Genomic DNA, 18,863 nt, shown 5'->3' with positions numbered 1-18,863 from the left:
CACATAAATCACAATATTGTGAAGCTGTTAGATATATAAAGGAAGCCTTGCAAACCGGTTTTATTCAGTCGTGTGTTGAAAATGGGTTAAAAGAAAGATTTAACAGGTGGTCTAAAATCTGTTAGTGAATACCCACAAAAAAGATTTACTCAGCAGATGATTGCCCAGAAAGCTAAGTGTTCTCAAGCAAGTGCGAGTAAACTTTTAAGAAATTATTCAAATAATAATTTTGAGTGAATCTAACAAATGGTGTCATAAGTCAATAACTACTGCAAGACAGGAGAGACGCTTAAAAACCGTGAGATAAAACTGCTTTTGTAGAATCAGGTTCATATATAAAAAGCGGGAAGAACTTGGTGTCAATGTGTCATCCTCCACCACACTGAGACGACTCAGTCATTATGGATATGAATCCTGTGTGTCCAAGAGAAAGTTGCTCCTTACATGCAAGTAAATTAATGCTAGAGTACTATAGTGAAATAAGGACTGCTGGGTTACCAGGACTGAAATAAGATACGTTTTAGCAATGAATTAGTATTTTGTGTGTCAGACGATGATTAAGGCCCTCCTCACACGGGTAAACTAAAATCGAACCAGAGTTGCCTCAACTTGAGAGTTGAGTTGACTTGAACGAATCGAGTTGCCTGTTCTCCCTCACACGGCGCTACTAAAAAAATATTCAAAGCCCGGAAAATTGAGTAAAAACAGCACAGTCTATGGTTCTCATTCTTATTTGCCGGTACTATCTTGTTAACCGGGATAGGAAAAATCAAAAAATTTATCGAAATTTATTTATTTATATTTAAATAAAAATCGTTACAAAGAAATAAGTGAAATTGTTTCTATTATAAAAGTGAAATTACTACAGAATTTCAGCTCACAGGTAAATATGCAATTTCTTTATTCAAAATATCATTTTGAAATGAAAATAAAATGGCAAAATTATATAATTTTTTAGTATAATTTCATTTGCTTTGAGTGATTTCAATGGAAAAAAAAAATCTCAATAAAATGTCTGTTTTCCCTCAATAAGTATGCCTCTCGGTACGTATATGTTGGATTGATTATTATATAAGTTATTGTTTATTAGTTAAAGTATTGTCACGTAGGATTTTGAGTAGTTTCATTAGATGAAACGGCGAAAGCTACGATTCCGAGAAGCAAAAAATAAACTGTAGACAAAACTACAGACAAACAACATGAATTGTTTATGTTTAAGGGAATGATTTTCCCCGAATACTCCCACACACAGATGTGCGTGTATGTGACCTAAATTACAGACATTCCAAGCAAGGGGGAAAATCGGAGACCATTCCTATACGACACGTGCTTGTTTTGGTACATGTTGTGAAAGTAGACGGTATTTTGAAAATTTCTGGAGGTGCTTACCCAGGGCTGGCCGTCTTTTAAGAGTATCTTGGGTCCCCGAGCCATGTATTTTTTTTTCGAGGACCTACTTGGCAAATTCACTTGGTTATTCCTGAAATTTTTTACCAGATCTAATTGTCGTGATGCCCCATCTTCTTTTGAAATTCCCCTGGGAGAGGGTGTGCCCGGGTGGGCCCATGTGTTTACCACAGACCCGTTTCATTCAGTGGCATGGTTTCGACCATTGTGACATGGATCCGAGCACCCCTAGAATTGATTCAGAAATTAAAATTTCTAATATAAAACTAAAGACGAGCACCCACAGTTTCGAAACAATTCCGACGCCCCTGATTTTATTATAATTTCAAAATAGTACCAATTTAAATAAAGAAATCGTATTCACCTGTGAGCTGAAATTTGTCAAAATTTCACATCCTTTCAACTAATAATTTATTACATATAATATATATACTCTGGATTGATTTTCAATTTACTCGAATGACGAAAATATGAAGGAATTCTAGAGGCGGTTTCTTGGTTTCTTCAACTAAAGTTGGCGGCGACTAGCATGCCAGTCGCCAAGTGATTGAGTCGCGTTCGATATTTCGTCGCCAATACGCCAATTTCCTTGTGTGAGGGCGTCTATAGAAATATGCGTGTTGGTTTTCTGGAAACGGTTTCTCTTATCAGTTGCCGGACTTTAGTTTCCCCGTATGAGGAGGGCCTAAGGTGTTTGCAATTTCCACCATGAAGCATTCACTAAGCAATGCATGAAGCAATCAGTGAAATTCACTTCTTCCGTTGTGGTATAGGGTTTTATGAGCGCTGAGGACCCAGGAAGGCCTTGCATTTTGACTGGAAGAGTGAATTCCAATGTACATCAAGAAATTATAGAATACTACATGATACCATCGGCTGAAGATTTATTGGATAGTGATTTAATCTTCCAACAAGACTGTGAATGTTCTCATGCTTCGAAACTGACCACTGCCTGGCTTGAAGAAAAAAAATAAATTGCTTCTTTGGCCTTCAAATTCCCCAGATTTCAGCCCTATCCAGAATTTATGGGGTGGGGGGGGGGGGAAGGGGTCATGTGAAGAAACACCTTCAAAAAAGTTCTCCAAAAGACAAAAATGAACTTTTAATGAACCCCATCTGGGCTTCAAATTTTCTTCATTTTTTGTAATAATTTTTACTGATACTTATCAGTAAAAATTATTACAAAAAATCTAGTGCGAGAAAACATGCGAAATCATTTGAGAGAGCTTATTAGGACTACGGGATATGCCACAAAATACTGAACATTCAATTGAATTCATTTTGAGTGATTTATCCTAGGTTTTGTAACATTATCATAATTTTTTGAATCACGTAAAAAATTGTTGTAATTTAGTGATTTTTCCGAAATGCTGATTTCTTCTGAATTTGTGAAGTTGTTTTTCTACAAAGTATGTAGAATCAGTTGACAGTTTGAAAATTGTGGAGATTTTCATTCTAGTGAAATTAAATTTATTTAAAAATTATTGTAATGCATTTTTTACGTTATTCAATTTTTATGAATCAGAGCTGTAGATCTATCCTTGAAATGAGAATCACACCCAAACCTTCATTGAGATGTAGCTCTGGGATTGAATGGGTTGAGTTTGGTGTGCTAACCATACAACTGTGAGAAAGAGTCGAAACAGATTCAGTCAATGGTCAACTTGGATTAAAGGAAAGTTTTGTGAATCACAAATACTCTCATACAAATCAATTTTTTTCAATTAATTTTTGCATTATAACACGCACAATTTTAGAATTCAAAAAGAAATAGATAGATGGTGAAAAGAACTTACTGGATCAGCGATTATGTCCATAACAGGCAAGAACAATAAATTACAAAAGATTTCTCGCACTAAACAACATGCACTCCTGTATTGAGAGAAATAAAAAAAAATTTTAATTCTAAAAATGTCAAAGAAAATCAAGAACAGCTTTGAAATTTTTTTTTTTATTATTCGAGAGATTTATCTCAAAAAACTAACAGCGGTCTCTGGATATCGAAGAGTGCAAATATTACGTGACGATCAAGCTCTATGAAAGCAAAGGGCTTTCTTTCAACAGAGCATAACGTTGGTCTATCGCCATGGGCAATTCACTACTGAATAAGTTTGTGCCAGGAGTGTGCATCTGTACCTAAGTCTGAATGTGTATCTAATGTTGTGTATGAATTTTTAGTGCTGAATGATTGCAAGGGGAGTAACTAGCAGTAGTCCAGAGGGACTTCGACTTCAGTCTCAGTCATGTTTGAACAGGAGAGAAGATTGTATCGATTCTGCTCCACTCTACATCACAGATGTCTATTTGGAGCAAATAAAACACTAAACCAAAGTTCTTCTGCACCATGGCCATTTTGCCTAGAATATTCATATTTTGAGAGGGGTTCTTTGTTCAAGTTCTACCAATAACTTAACAATAACCAATAACAGCCCAAGTGTCATACTGTGAGCCCCTCACCTAAGATAGCAAAAAAGTTTCCCAAGGGATGCGGGAGAACCTCTAATTTTGTATAACTACTTAGCAATAAGCGTCTCTTTAAGTAGGCTAATATTTTAAGAGAAAAAGAACATGGGGGGCATTTCGACACTAGGGATGTTCAGAATAACTGAGTCCACATTTAGGGAGCTGATTGGATGTGTGAACAAGCATCCAATGAGCTCCTAACATAAATGTGTGTCCATGATCAAAAAAGTTCAGGGGTAAATATGTCTACATTCAGAAAACTTAAAAAAGTTGATTCCCACATTAGTGGCAGGTGCATACTTGTGAGAGCTAAATAATTTACAAACCTCATGAGAATCGGGCGAGTGTTTAGAAAGCTCAGGAAAGGTGTGTGCAGATTTTGAGAGCAGGGGGAAGAATGGTAACAGATCTATCATTCAGATCAGGGAAGAGAATATGGAAAAAAAAATTGGATAGGACAAGATATTTTTGTCATATTAGAATTCATTAAAATAACCTTGCATCAGAAAAAAGATAAACACAAACAGCCTGGCAAAATCGGGTTTCAAAAACAAGGCTATTGTGGAAAAGGCTTCATCACATAATCACATATCATCATCAATCATAATCACATATCATCATCAATCATAATCACATTTTAAATTTTTTCTACTTAATTTAACACAAGATATACGTTAACTGACAACACATTAATCAAAATTGAAAGCAGAAAACAAAGGAAGGAGGAAATGAAATAAGGAATAACATAGTCTACATCTGATTTCTTTATCGATCACAACAATAAACAGCCTTCACCTGCACTGCAAATTTTTCTTCTGTACAACATAGGGCAAGAGATTTTCAGTGAGCTGTCTCAGATATGAAAGTTCCGCTTCCCTGCTCTCGACGGCTATGTGTTTATGGTCACTGAGGTAGCGGAAAAAGGCGGCTTCCACTTCACGGGGTGAACTAGCGTGTTTGAGAGCTTGGGTGTAGCACTCCAGGTGCTGGAACAGAGCGTTGGCTATTTTTACTGTGATAAGCTGCACCAAATCAACCTATGACAAATAATTACAAAAACATGAAATTCAAAATTTTTGTTGATGGAAGATATAATGCCTGAAAAATTAGAATTGATAACAGGCTAAAATATAATTGATTGAGTAGAATTTGTTGAGCCTGCACATGACAATTTTTTTTTCAGTCTCAGTGAACCTCCAATACCAAAATAGTTTTTAAAATATTGCTTATATAATGAAATGCCATATTTATGAATATCGATTTAATGTAGTTTTCTGCAAGAGAGTGGAACTTTTTTCAGGAAGTTCCATTAAATCGAAAATTTTTCAGAAAAATCTTAATGAGAAGAGTACTACTGTATTATTCAGAGAAAAGAATATTGTGCGTTCTGTAAATGCTATCTATACAGCTAGATGGTGATCTCTATCTATATATAGTGTTGGTTCTGTCAATGGAGAGGGATCGATATAACAGCAGTTTCATTTATATCAATGTTTTTCAGTTTTGAGAATCCCAAGTCTCTCCAGAATACTCTAATAAAAAACCACTTCAAAGCACTGAACAGGTGTACATCATTATCAGCAGCTCGCTTCTGACAAAGATTGGTGACATACACTTTGAGAACTACTGACTAGGAAATCGGCCTAACATTTCATTCAAACCAACGGGGAATACTGTTAATCTTTGTGACATACACAAATAATTTTCATTTTAATTATAATTCAACTTTCATGTCTGTCTGACGACTACCTGTCCCATCTATGCGAACTACCTCTAGTCCACAGATAATAGGTAAGAAACAGCACTTCAAGTGGATTCCGCTCATTAAACAAGTATTCATCGTGTATTAGTTTTAAGATCAGATGTGTTGCAAGTGTTTTTCACGTTCTCGTGCGACTTTGCTACATTTGGGCTCAACTTCAGATATAGTAACAAAGGAATGGAAACTTGTTCCAAATAATTTAAGCCAATCAACTTGTATGACGTGGAGTTCACGTTCTTTTGTAACTGGGATGTGAACGCCACTTCATATGAGTTGATTGGGCAAAATCTGAGTGCAGTGTTTACACATTGGGTATTTAAATCAGAGTTGATTGGGTTAAATACAAAGGGTTGGTGAAAAAAATAATGACAACACGTGCATGTATCGCAGAAACTATTTATTTTACTCCCCAGAGTATTAAATCCTTTAATGCAACGTCCAGTCATAATTATGATCCATTGCCTGTATATATCCCCCATTACCAAATATATATATATCTATTGCCATAATTATAGTCCTTCCACTCTGAAGGCGCACCCTATTGCTTGTATGGATAAGATAGCGTCTCTTATGAAAAAGCACTATTTACTCAATGACTCATTGACTTTGCAAGAGAGATTTAAGTCACAAGAATTCGTGAGAAAAAATAGAGGTGTTCAGAGGAGTTTTCAATTATTAGCATACAAGAGCATGATTATGTGTTCAAAAATACAATGTAGGCGAAAAGTCCATGAAACCTTTCAAAAATTTGTAAAAAAAGTTCAACTGACATAAGAAATTGAACTTGGAAATTTTTTCATGGCACAAATATTTTTTTTTCCCCAATAAATATAAGAATACAGTTGGAAACTCCACCAACAGATGGCACTGTATCATAATAAAACTAACATAACACGTAAAAAAAAAGTTACATAAATATTGTCAGGGATTTCCCTGACAGATGGATTAGACAAGATGCACCCCTGTTATGGCCATCAGATTTAACATTCTTTTTGTGGGGGGGGGGGAAATACTTCAAAAACATAGTTTATGTCTTGTGTGTAGCAAACATCGAGGAACCGGAGACAAGAATCACTGAAGTTAGAGACTCTTCTGCAATCCATGTTATTAGCAAAAATGTGGATTCCAATTGAGTATCGTGTAGATATAATCCGAGCTACTAAGGGTGCTCTTTTTGAAATGCAGTAATTTTATATAATGCAAAGCGGAATAAACATTAATCATGCACTGCTTGTATAGTATTTAGTGTGTATATTGAGTTTTTTTTATGATACAGTATGATCTGTCTGTAGAATTTCAGACTATTTCTTAAATTATCAAGAAAAAAAACCCCTCTACATCAGTAGGGCTTGGATTTCTATGCATTTGCATATTTTGCTATTTTTACGCATGATAGAGCAAATTTTCTAAATTTTAAAGCATATTTTGCATATTCCACAATTTTCGACAAAAAATTAATTTATCCACGCTATTCCAATCCTGCTTCAGACTGGTTTTTGTGGTTGCTGCCTCTGGGTAGAGCTGCTAGGGCTAGGATTTTTGTGCACTAAAAATGAAACGTCGTTGCTGATAGGTAAAAATGAAATTACTGAAATTTCCGGTTTTTCAACCATGACATTGAATTTTTGGAGCATAAAAATACTAGCCCTTCAAAGACATTGGTGTGTGGCTGTAAATAAATTAATCATCGAAACGGTGATGGCAACTCATGGGGAAAATTGTCAAAAATTGGTAAATGGGGGAATTTTTTAGTGTTTGTGGAAAATTTTAAGTTTTTATCAAATAAAAAGAATTATTTATTCATTTTAATATTGTGCAATGCTTTTCTAAAGCTAAATACTGTACTTGGATAGGTATTTTCATCTATAGATGGCAGCGCATTAATTTTCAATTTGTAGGGAGAAACTTACTCAAAAGGGAAATTTTGACTGGATGAAATTAGTAAGACGAAGAATTTTTGTTCATAAAATAAGTAATGGTTCAAATAATTTAGACTGCATCAATACTTGTCATTATCATATTATTTTGCTAAAACTAATGTTATTTGAGTTAGGAATGAAAAAATTTTTAACCCATGGTTTTCGTTTTAAACGGCATATTTACAGTTTTTAAGAGCATAAATTCATTTTTCATAAAGCATATTTTAGAAAGTTTTAGGGCATAAAATTCTAGCCCTACTCATAACAATAACTTAGACACCAGCAGGGGAAACTCAACGTTTCATCATATTCTTATATACTGCTCTGAGCCAATTTTTCACTACTCTTTCAAACGCTAATATGAGTAAGTTACAATGTCATTATTGAGAATAATGGTCTGCATTTGTGTTTTCCCTTCTTGGCGAATTGTTCATAGAAAATAAATAATTTATACCTGTAAAGCTCTTCGAAGAAGACTAGAAGCAAGGAATCTAAGAGCAACTCTTATCTCTTGGATGAAAGTATCATCTGAACTCAGAGTACTGTAAGAAACAAAGAAATAGAGTAGCAATATATGATTCTGTGAGAATATATTATGCATGCAATGCTATTGTTTAAATTGACTTAAACAGGGTTGTGAGATAACTTCCAAAATAAAAAAAGTCTTGATGCAAAATTTATTTTAATCTTTCGCAAAGAACAAATATGAATATATCATAACCACTATAGTGTCTTGACTCTTAGGGCCCGTTCTCTGCATGGGGCAAGTGTCCAAGGCCCACAAAATTTTGAGGACCATTTCGGAATGATAAAATTAGCATGTTCTAACAATATTTGCTTTTTTTTACAAAAATATTAAAATATTTTCAATTTATCATCTTTGGAGATCTACCCCTGCATATGAGACAGTCTCAAAGAATGCTATTATATTTTATTTTTGCCCCCAAAAAAAGTCATTTCCGCAAAGAGCCAGAATTCAAGAAGAACAGGCACTGCTCTTAACTGTACTATCTAGGATAGATGCAGTATTAGATGGCAGTGCAGTTGCTGTTTTGACCTGATCATACTGATTTCAATTGATATCATGTTTCCCCTCTTGCTGACTTACTAAAATTTTTTCTGGAATTATTGACAACCTGGTGACAGATCAGTGAAATTTTGAGACCTTTGTTTTTTGCAATGTTCTGGTGGTGTGCTCATATAACGAATAGTCGTGTACAACTTGACTGTGTTTGTAAATAAATAGGCCTATTACATGCATTCCCACGATTAACCTGCATTGACTATGTTGTCGCTTCAGTTTCATCTATATATATAAAATTCATTTTCTGTGTGTATGTTCTCTATACAAATCTACAATTTTAGATCGATCGTCACCAAATTTTGCATATATACCAAATGGGACCCAACTTGAACGATAGGCTACTTAAAAAAATTTCAGAGCAGGGCAAATGCCCCAAATGGGCAAAAAACTGTCGGACGACAATGGTTTTGGGCCTCAACAATCACTTTCAGAACCTTTACTTTGGTTACTGTGGTTTCCTAGCAATGCGTTTCAGGCGTGTATATGCCTTTACAATGGTTTGTCACTTCTTTAATCCTGTTAGTATATGTATAATAGTTTATGCCTTTATAATGGTTTGCCACATTTTCAACACTCCCAGTAATGAGGCTTTTCGAATCATCATCAGCATTGCTTTGAGAGTCAGGCAAAGGGTGACCCTCATAGAAATCAGTGTTAAAATTGCTGATTTTACTGTAGAAATGCGGAAATTTTGTGGGGTTTTCTGTCACATTAATAATTTTAAAAATTGTATAGAATTCTATATTTTTGAAATAGTGAGTTCACTTAGAGATACGAAGCCCAGAAAACTAAATATGAAGTAATTATCCGGACCTACTTTTGAGTTGGATATTCATGCAATAACATTGATTTAAACTTTTTATTTGTATCTTTTCAAGTATGAAAATTAATGTCTCCATATTGTCTTTTGATATTCAACTGCATAAATTCATGTGGGTTAGGATATTTTAAAATTAATTATGGGCCCATAAAAAGTACTCAGAAAAATTCCACAGCTTTAATTAAGCATTTTAGAAAGCTGAAATAGGCAGATGGATAACTTGAAGTTCAGGGGGTGGGGGGGAATGAAAATACTTAGCGCCCCTTAAAAAGGGGGGAAAAATATATTCATTTCTATGTTTCTTTAAATCGAGATTTGTTTATTTCATGAGTAGCGAAGGAAGTAGCCATAGTTTGCATGTCCCTCAAAGAAAGAGGGAGATATCATGTGATCCAAAAAGCCTCATTAAAAAAAACCCGGGCAGCGCAGAGTATTATAGCTAGTTTTGAATAAAATTGATTAGGCAGAGAATGGAGGGGGAACAGAATTCCCAATAAAATTCTCTTCAAAAGGAAGACAATATCAATGAAATTCTTGTCAAAATGGGGTTTAATGCCAATAAAATTCTTGCCGAAATTGGGGTAGAACACTAATAAAATTCGCCTTGAGTGACCTGTGGCACAGTTCCAGATCCCTCCCAAGCAGCCTAGGATACATTTACAGATCACTTAAGTAGCTCATGACACGTTACCAAATCAATGAAGTGGCCCACATTCTCCTAAAGGTTGAACACCCTTGATGTAAAGATTCAATAATAAACAATGTAGAAAACTTACTTGTACCAGGAGAGAATGTGCCTTTCAATGATGAGGTTCAATATCTGTGAAAAAAAAAATTGTTATACACAGAATTTCTGAATTAGTTCGAGGAACCTAGAATCACACAACAAGAAATCGATCACAAATAAAACAAAAAAGCTTAATGGATACAACTCTACAGTTATTGGGATGAATGCCAATTGTCAAAAAAAAAAATCTCCCAATTGTTTAACGTAGGATAGTTTTGACGATGTTAGCTGCTCAAACATCAACAAAGATGGCAGCCCATAGATGAAGAACTCGAAGTACACCAACAGTTCTCACGCTCTAAGTCAGATCAGAGAAACAGCCAAGCAAGAGGAACTATGCCTTCTTATTCCAGTTAAAGCACTAAAAGCACCATCTACGTTCGAGTGCGTACTAGGAAGAATTTCCCTCACTGCACTGGTATAGCAATGCAACTGGGGGAAACATGTACATAGACTTGAGGAAAATGACGTCATCATGATATTTCTTGGACATGTAAGATCTTGGATCAGAGATTGCCACACTATATAATGGTACTCAAGGAACCAGAGAAACATATCATTATAAAAGAGTTATCATTATAGGTTACAGTAGAACTTCTCGATAACGGATGTGGCACAGTTTCTCACAAGGAGCATCCATTAATGGATAGTAAAATACATTGAGGCTGGTTGACATATTTTTAAAAAGTGTCCACTAATGGGAGGTGTCTGCTGACTGTGAGCGCCTGATATAAGAGGTTCTACTGTAACTCTGACAAGTGCATTAGGACCAGAGAGTGATGACATTATATTGTCAATTATCTCATTATAGAGGGTATAGGATTTTCACTGTATCAGATATGTCATGAGAACATTGCTTTTAGAATTTTTGACAGGCAAAGATTCTTGAAAACTTACCTCTTCCAATGCCTCATCCACTTCTTGAGGAACCTTTTGGTTGAGCCATGGCTTCGTCAAACTCACATTCATTTCTGGATTATGCCTCCTACAGTTCACTGCATCGCAGACAGAACACATCATCTGAGATGGTTTCCTACGGATGGGCTGCAAACGAAAACAAAAAAGCCACCATCTTAAAATAACGGTACATACAGATACAAGTGAAGCATGGAGAAGAAAAAACAATTATTCTCAGTCAGTTTTAATGAATTTCTTCTCCCTCCACCTCAAAGATGTCCCCCCCCCCCCTCCCGAGCAATGGCTTGAATTCGACAAAAGAGTTTACTCACTGTATATAACACCTTTCATAAGAATGTGCAGAAAATACATCGCCACACAATTCACCTACACAACAATTCATGGCTAGGAAAAGTTCAGACACAATTCATTGACAAAGTGACATAATAAGTGAGTGATTGATCAAGTGAGTCAGGGATTTAGTGAGTGAGCAAATGATCTCGTTTCATTATGGATTGACTGTACTTTTATTGAATAGAAACCAAGAACCCTTTCAGTATATACAAATTAATACTTACAGTTGACTGTTTCTTGTATTTAGTGACGAAACTGGCAATTGCTCTCCCATTCCTGAAAGGTAAAAGAACGAAAAACGGTTGTACAATTCATGAAGTTATCCAAAACAAAAACACTCAGATATAGCATGTAAAGCAGGGTTATCGAAATTAAACTTTCCCAACTCAGGGTGTTGCAGAGAAATTTCTACTCATTCGAGCAACAAGAAAATCAGATATTAATCACTTTGGATGATGCCGCTCAGAATTTGTTGAATTTAAATGAAACATAGCGTGGAAATTCACATTACATGGTGCCATTACTCAGAAAACTGTTCCACAGGTGTCATATGCCTTTGGTTTATAACCGCAGGTCTACCAAAAACTGGTAACCGTGTCATATCTGAGCATTCATTCTCAGCTCAGAGGTTTTAAATTTATAAGTCCATGGGGATAAGCGGGCTATAGCCCATGGTGGCAAGTTCAGAAGGGTGGCAAATTTGAGGGATGATTTATCAAGAAAATCAGAGTAGAGTGAAAGAAGGGCGGCCAAATATCTTAAGCTCACAAGCAACAAAACCGTAAATCTGTCACTGTCTATAGAGCAATGGGCTCGGTCAATGAATGGCCAGCATTGCCAAAAGAGAGGCCTGGAGAGAGGATCAGTCCAATGAGGAACAAAAAGAGTGAAATAGAATGTTCATGCAATGTTAGCGACAAAAACAGTTTTTAAGCTTGTGAAAGACCAAAAGAGTGACCCAGATAAAGAGGAACTAGGTCATGAGTGATCAAGTGTGTGAAAATATAGAAGTTGCCAAATGAGTGTTACTTACAGAGTATGAAAGCATGTGAGTGACCAAAAGAATCACCCAGACAGCAACAGATCAGATCAGTGAGTGACCAAGAAAAGGTAAAGACATGTGAGCAACCAAAAGAGTGTCCTAGAGAGACAGGCACCAGTTCAGTGACAGAGAAAAAGAGTGAATTAGAATAAGCAAGAGTGTGAATGACCAAAAGAGCGACCTATACTCTGTTCGTTCTAACTTGGGTCCTGATGTAAATAAAAGCACATGTGTGATGCCCAAAATGATTGGTGGAAGAACATTTCACCTTTTCTTACTGTGCAACACCGCCAAAAATATAGTCCTTTGTCGTTTGCCCCTCATACCATAAAACACCTCATAATTTTTATTTTTTTAAAATATTTATTTCATATTATTTCAAAGTTATCTGGAAGACGGGAAAAAATATTTTTTAAAAATCGGTCAAAGCGTTTTTGCTGCTATGTCTTCAGGGTAGGTGTTGACATGATATGTCTTTCTCATTCAAACATTACCGTCCCCTTTTTAAACGGAAGTTTCATTTTATTATTATTACTCCTATTCACAAACAGATTTGATATACACTTGCATACGCTTCTTCAAGAGGTCTTGCAAGAAAAAGAGCTTTCTTCTTTATCATTTGATGACATAAATGAAATATGCATGTCTATCTTGTTTGGCAGAGTCATTTGAAAATTTTCTTTGCAGCTGCTCTGGGCTCCTATAAACAAAGTTGCTGACAACAAGATTTTTTTCTCACCCACACGCTTTGATGTACACTGGATATGGGTGGAGAGGGAGGGGGGGGGGGCACTTATTGTTCGTGGTGAATATATGCATTACAAAAGACTTCACACTTCTGCTTGAGCAGCTTGTTGGGAGGAAGTAATATTGGTTTCGTCTAAGGTGGTGAGCCGAAGAAGTCTGAGGATTATCACGTAAACATGAAGGTAGTGTTTCAAAAATCTGGTTTGAAAAAGTAATGCTCATTTTTGATTCAGTTAGCCTCATTATGACAGACACTGTAATCCTGTGAGAAAGCCTGGCCTGGGGGCCCATTAACGATCCCAGTTCTGGGGCTCCTGCTGCTGGATGTTGGGGTCATGGCTCGCAACCTACGCATGGATAAAAAACCGAAATTGTCTTGACAAAAAACAACAGGTTGAAGTAAAGATTCAAAATAATGTGGATGACTCTCTCATGAAATTGGAACTTCTACAGCCCGTAGATTATGAAATATTTAATTATATACAGACCAGCTAGAAAAATAAAAAGCGGCAACACAACGGTAAGTTGTTCATAATTTGTTTCACGTTATAATTGGTAGCATATCCGGCCCAGGAAAATCAGCTCAGAAATAAAATTGTAAAATTCTGAAGAAAAAAAAAAGAAATAAGAAGAGAAGAAAAGAGGATTTTTTTTTCTCACTATCTGCTGTAAAATAATAAACAACTCGCACAAACTTTTGTAACGACCACGGCCCCACATCCTGCAGCACGACCCCCCCCCCCCCCAAGGATGTGATCTTTGACGGGCCCTCAGACCGACCTTTCAACAGCCCTTCTATATAGTAAACTTATAGCGTAAAAAATAAAAAAATGACGAGAATTGTCGCAGGCAATGTCCGGGCTGGAGCAGTGTCATCCCAACTCTTGAAGAGTATGCCATGATAACGACAGAATACCTTATCAAACTTTTTTTTGGGAGATTTATTTCAACAAAATTTGGAGAACAGTGAAAAAAAAATTTCCAGGAAAATTCTTCATAACGAATTTACAATCTCGCGTTTTAGGGAAAAACTCACGTGTTCGGAACACGTAATGAAGGGGTGGGTAAAATTACAACCAATAGAGATGAAGAATGCGGAGTGATATCAAAAATTGGTACAGCGGTTTGTTTACATCAGGACCCAAGTTAGAGCAAACAGAGTATAGAGCAAAGGTTCTCAACCGGTGCTTTGCGGAGTTTTAGAGGCCACTCTTGGAAAACAAAATAAATCAATAAATTTGATGAATAAAGGAAAAGAGGCCTACTGGACTACGCCATAGAAATTATAGGCTAATAAAAGCTATGCAAGTCGAAAAGGTTGAGAACCACTGACATAGAGAGCAAGGGACCAGTTCAGTGAGTGACCATAACTTTAGAGGCAGAAATGCATCTGCTGGAAAAGGGGGGGGGACTTAGCAGGCTACAGCCTAAGATGGTGAATTCTAAGGAATGGCAAATTTGAGGAAAAAGTGAAAAAATCAGACTGACACAGGAGAAGGGTGGCAAAATCTGTACCCCATAGGCATAAAAAAAAATCGCCTCTGGGGTGTGTGTCCTTCCACGATGGGTTAGTACGAGTACATCTAGTCCTCATAAAGATGCACTTATTGCGCCACTGGGTTTTTCATTATTTTTGAAAACCAAACAGATCTGCGGGTCGCAAAATTGATCACGCTTTTGATTTTAGGTTGCGACCAAAAAAAGTTCCACCAGGGTAACTAAAGGTTTGTCTATTACTGTGAAGGGGTATTAAATAAATAAGCCTAATAAGATCCCAGATCTGAGGCGTCTCTTCAGCGTGCTGACCAAAAACAATCCTTATGAGAATTCACAGAGAACGAACACTCTGCTCAGAACTTTCAGAGCAACCCCCAAACAAACGAACGGGTAGTCTGTCGGAAATAGTTCTGGGGAAAGAACACTTAGCATTAGATGGAGATGCGTTATGTGCGGTTAACACTTCTCCTAACAATAACTGAATACAATCAGTAACAGAGATATTGAATCTCATTTATTTTACAATTCGAAATAAACATGAAACATTACCTCACAAGATACCAGGCAGCTATGCATCCAAGCGTAAACCATATGATGATAGAAATGCCCCAATATAAACTAAAGTGGAAAAAAAACGGAAGATTTTAACACATCAAATGCACTTGAAGGAATATACCACAAAATGTTAAACCAAGATTAATATAATAACAAAACAATTCATATCTCTGCATGTTTTAGGACAGAGCTTGACAAATCGAAAAAAAATTAGGCACCAGCAAAATTTCATAGGTGTCAAACAATTTACCTCCCGACAAAACTGGTCCAAAATAGTGTATTTTTTACTTGTCCAGGACTTAGGGACCCCTTTACATGCTAACAGACACGCTGGCATAATTTCCAATCATTTTGTGTCGTCCTTCAACTCTCGTCTAGAAAATTCACTGCGAGAAAATTCATGACCAACAATTCATTACTGGGAAAATTCAGACATCAGTTCGACATGAGTGAATGAATGATTGAGTGAGAAAGTGAAAGAGTGACTGAATACGTGAGTGAATAAATGATTGCATCAGCAAGGAAATGAATGAGTGAAACCGGCCAGTCACTAGAGATAAATCGCTTTCACTTACTCACCAGGTCACCCAGTAAATTACTTACATAACTCATTCTATCACTCACACATGGGGTTGTTCCCTCTGTCCCTCACTAGGTTGCTCATCATACAACTCACTCACTAGGATGCTCATCATACAACTCACTCACTAGGATGCTCATCATACAACTCACTCACTAGGATGCTCATCATACAACTCACTCACTAGGATGCTCATTACATCTTTCACTCATTAGGTCACTCACTTTCTTCACTTGCTTTATAGGCCACTCACTCAATGCTGCTCACTATGTCATTCAATCACTTTATCAGTAGGCTGGTCACGCACTTGATCTCTAGATCACTCACTTACTCACTAGGTTGCTCACTTCATCATTCGCTTACTAGATTCTTTCTATTTATTCTATCACCAACTCATTAGGTTGATCACTCTGTTACACACTCCATCACCTGGTTGCTCACCAACTAGGTTACTCACTCGCACCTGCTTACTCACTAACTGGCTCGCTCACTCTTTCTCCCAGACTAGGTCACTTATTCTGTCACTCGCTCACTCAGTAGATCACCCAGTCTACCACTGGGTTGCTGATCATGATGCTCATTCACTAATTCACTTACTCTATCTGCCTGTCACTCATTCACCAACTACTGTATCATTTACTGATTCACTCACTCTGCCATTTCTTGCTCACTGTTTTGTGTCGAACTGTTGTCTGTGAATTTTCCATCGATGAATTACTGGTCGTGAATTTTCTGCAAATCCCTTAGACTTCAGAACAGCTTTGGTATAAAGGACACGCCAAGTTGGCAACTTTTTCCCGATGATAAGTCGCCAATGCCAACATAATGGTGCTGGGTTGCCGTTGTTCTAGGCCTTATCTAGACAATGCTAGTTGTTGTTTCTTCTTGTTTTTCCTCAGCCACAGCACCTTTTTTTCGAAATTTCAAACGCCCATTTTGTTATACTACGCCATTATACTATACTTTTCCGCAATTATTGGATATAAATATACCAGGTTGTACCTTTCATATTTATTACTTTTCCTGCTTACTGTGATTGATTTATTATTTAAACAAGAGTCTGGGTTTTATTTATATCCTGATCGGTTTATTTTTATCCAGAGTTTTATTTTTTAAACAGGAAGGGCGGTTGCTTACTCAAAAGTGTCTGGATGCCTTGTGTTATTTTGATTATTATTATATTTAGTAATTTAATGTAATTTAATTCAATTATGTACTTGTTGGTTTCCGTTTTTGTTTTTTATGTTGGCATTTTTTTTTTCAGTCTCCTGTAGTGTTTGGCAGCCTTCTTCTTGACTTTTTCATCGAGCCAGATGTCCGATGGCTCGACCTGATACACCTGTATATCTGACTGATATAATGTATTCGTGTATATAGGAACTGACATCACATCCATTGTGCCCCCCCCCCCCCAGACTTTCAAGTCTATCTCCGCCTATGATTGCCAAGTTGCCCCTTATACCGAAGCTGTTCTGCACTGCTGAGCGGTGCACCAGAGTGCTGTGGAACACAGTCTGAGAACCCCTGGCCTAAATTGAATGTTAACAAGTGTGAACAACAAATAAATTTGCAATCCCGAATTCAATTGTGAAAATTAGTTGTTTTTTTACATGTATAATGAACTCCTTTCATTTGTACAATAAAGTTTAAGACACTAACATATCCATAGACCCCCTTAAGAGTACAAGTCCAAATAATCTCTAACTGCAATGAAAACCTCTTTTTTGTGGACACTGGTGCGACAACAAAATTGCTCAGCTGAAAATGTCTGCCTCCGTTTCATTCACAGCTGAACATGCATGCCTCCACTCAATTTGCAGCTGAAGATGTCTGCTTCTGTTCAGTTCACAGCTGAAGATGCTTAGAGGAACATGGGCAAGGTGAATGTGTGGTTTAGCAGCAGTAGCCGAAGATGCCTGCCCCCTTCAGCTTCATTCGCAGCTGAAGATGTCTGCTTTTACTCGGGTGTGGATCTAGGGTGGGAACCGATGAGAACAGCTGCCCTTCCCAAGAACCGAATAATATTGGAAAATTTGTCCCAACAAACCTACACGTTAAATCGCCCCCATCCAGACCCACCGCTTTGGATCCATACCTGGGAGGGGCCTGGCAAAGATCCTAGCCTAGAATCCCTGCTGCAGGATGTGGGAGGGGGGGAAATGGTCATATGTAGCTCCCATCGCCAACTTTGAGAAATACCATGTTTTTTCCTATGGTTTGTAGTGCCTGAAGCCGGGTTTTCCTACAAGTAGGATTTATGCGCCATGTGCTGCATGGGGATTGGTTAAGTACCTGAAATTCAGGATTCTAACCAATCAGCGTTTTCATACTGCACGGGGTGCAGATCAACTCCTAGGAAAACCTGGCTTAAGGTTATTTTACCATGATCGATGCACTGAAAATACATTAATAATTTATTGAATAAGAGGGGGGGGGGGCAAGTAATGAGTGAATAATGAAAATAATGAGATTATTACTTGAAAAATAGAGAGGTGAATATGGAGGCAACGAGCACCACGGCGACTGAATTGAAGAATTCTTTGCCTTTGCAGTAGAGCGAAGTCACGGAATTCAGTGACACCCCTCCTTCTTCGTTACCATCCATGGGTGGTAAATAGATCTACTAACGCGATTAAACATTGAAAAATTAATTAATTTAAACGCAATTAATTAATTATTACACTGCGGCGTTAACATTTCACGGTTGCTGCGACGCTAATTGCAACGAAATATTTCGGTTAAAAATAAACAAACGGTAATTTTAGGATTAAATTTTCATGTTGCAGTTGCATCACCATCTGTTTCTCGCAACGCAGTTTGAACCATGATAATGGCTTTGTAAAAAAAAAAAAGACTGGTCTATACGCCACTTGCTATCAGTTTATTAAAAAATTATATCATATGGATTAAAATATATATGCATATAAATACATAAAAAAATTTTAAAAA

At 36.9% G+C, this 18,863-nt stretch overlaps 1 protein-coding gene across 1 annotated transcript in view; it reads right to left on the bottom strand.

Moving 5' to 3' along the window:
- The window catches only part of LOC149070884 (sorting nexin-14-like), a 50,924-nt gene extending 32,196 nt beyond the window's left edge, over nt 1–18,728 (bottom strand). Inside the window, exons 1-8 of the mRNA XM_089248330.1 lie at nt 18,392–18,728; nt 15,329–15,397; nt 11,718–11,769; nt 11,140–11,286; nt 10,232–10,275; nt 8,006–8,093; nt 4,666–4,907; nt 3,204–3,279 (exon numbers count right to left, since the gene is read on the bottom strand). Of these exons, the coding sequence (XP_089104456.1) occupies nt 3,204–3,279; nt 4,666–4,907; nt 8,006–8,093; nt 10,232–10,275; nt 11,140–11,286; nt 11,718–11,769; nt 15,329–15,397; nt 18,392–18,519 (846 nt within the window). The 5' untranslated portion in view covers nt 18,520–18,728. The remainder of the gene's footprint in view (nt 1–3,203; nt 3,280–4,665; nt 4,908–8,005; nt 8,094–10,231; nt 10,276–11,139; nt 11,287–11,717; nt 11,770–15,328; nt 15,398–18,391) is intronic.
- Nucleotides 18,729–18,863: the final 135 nt, after the last annotated feature.

This window comes from Pholcus phalangioides, unplaced genomic scaffold (assembly GCF_987345545.1).
Source record: "Pholcus phalangioides strain wild (caught in Gottingen) unplaced genomic scaffold, Ppha-v1.0 ptg000020l_1, whole genome shotgun sequence".
NCBI classification, from domain to species: domain Eukaryota; kingdom Metazoa; phylum Arthropoda; class Arachnida; order Araneae; family Pholcidae; genus Pholcus; species Pholcus phalangioides.
This window is presented reverse-complemented; position numbering and strand designations above follow the sequence as displayed.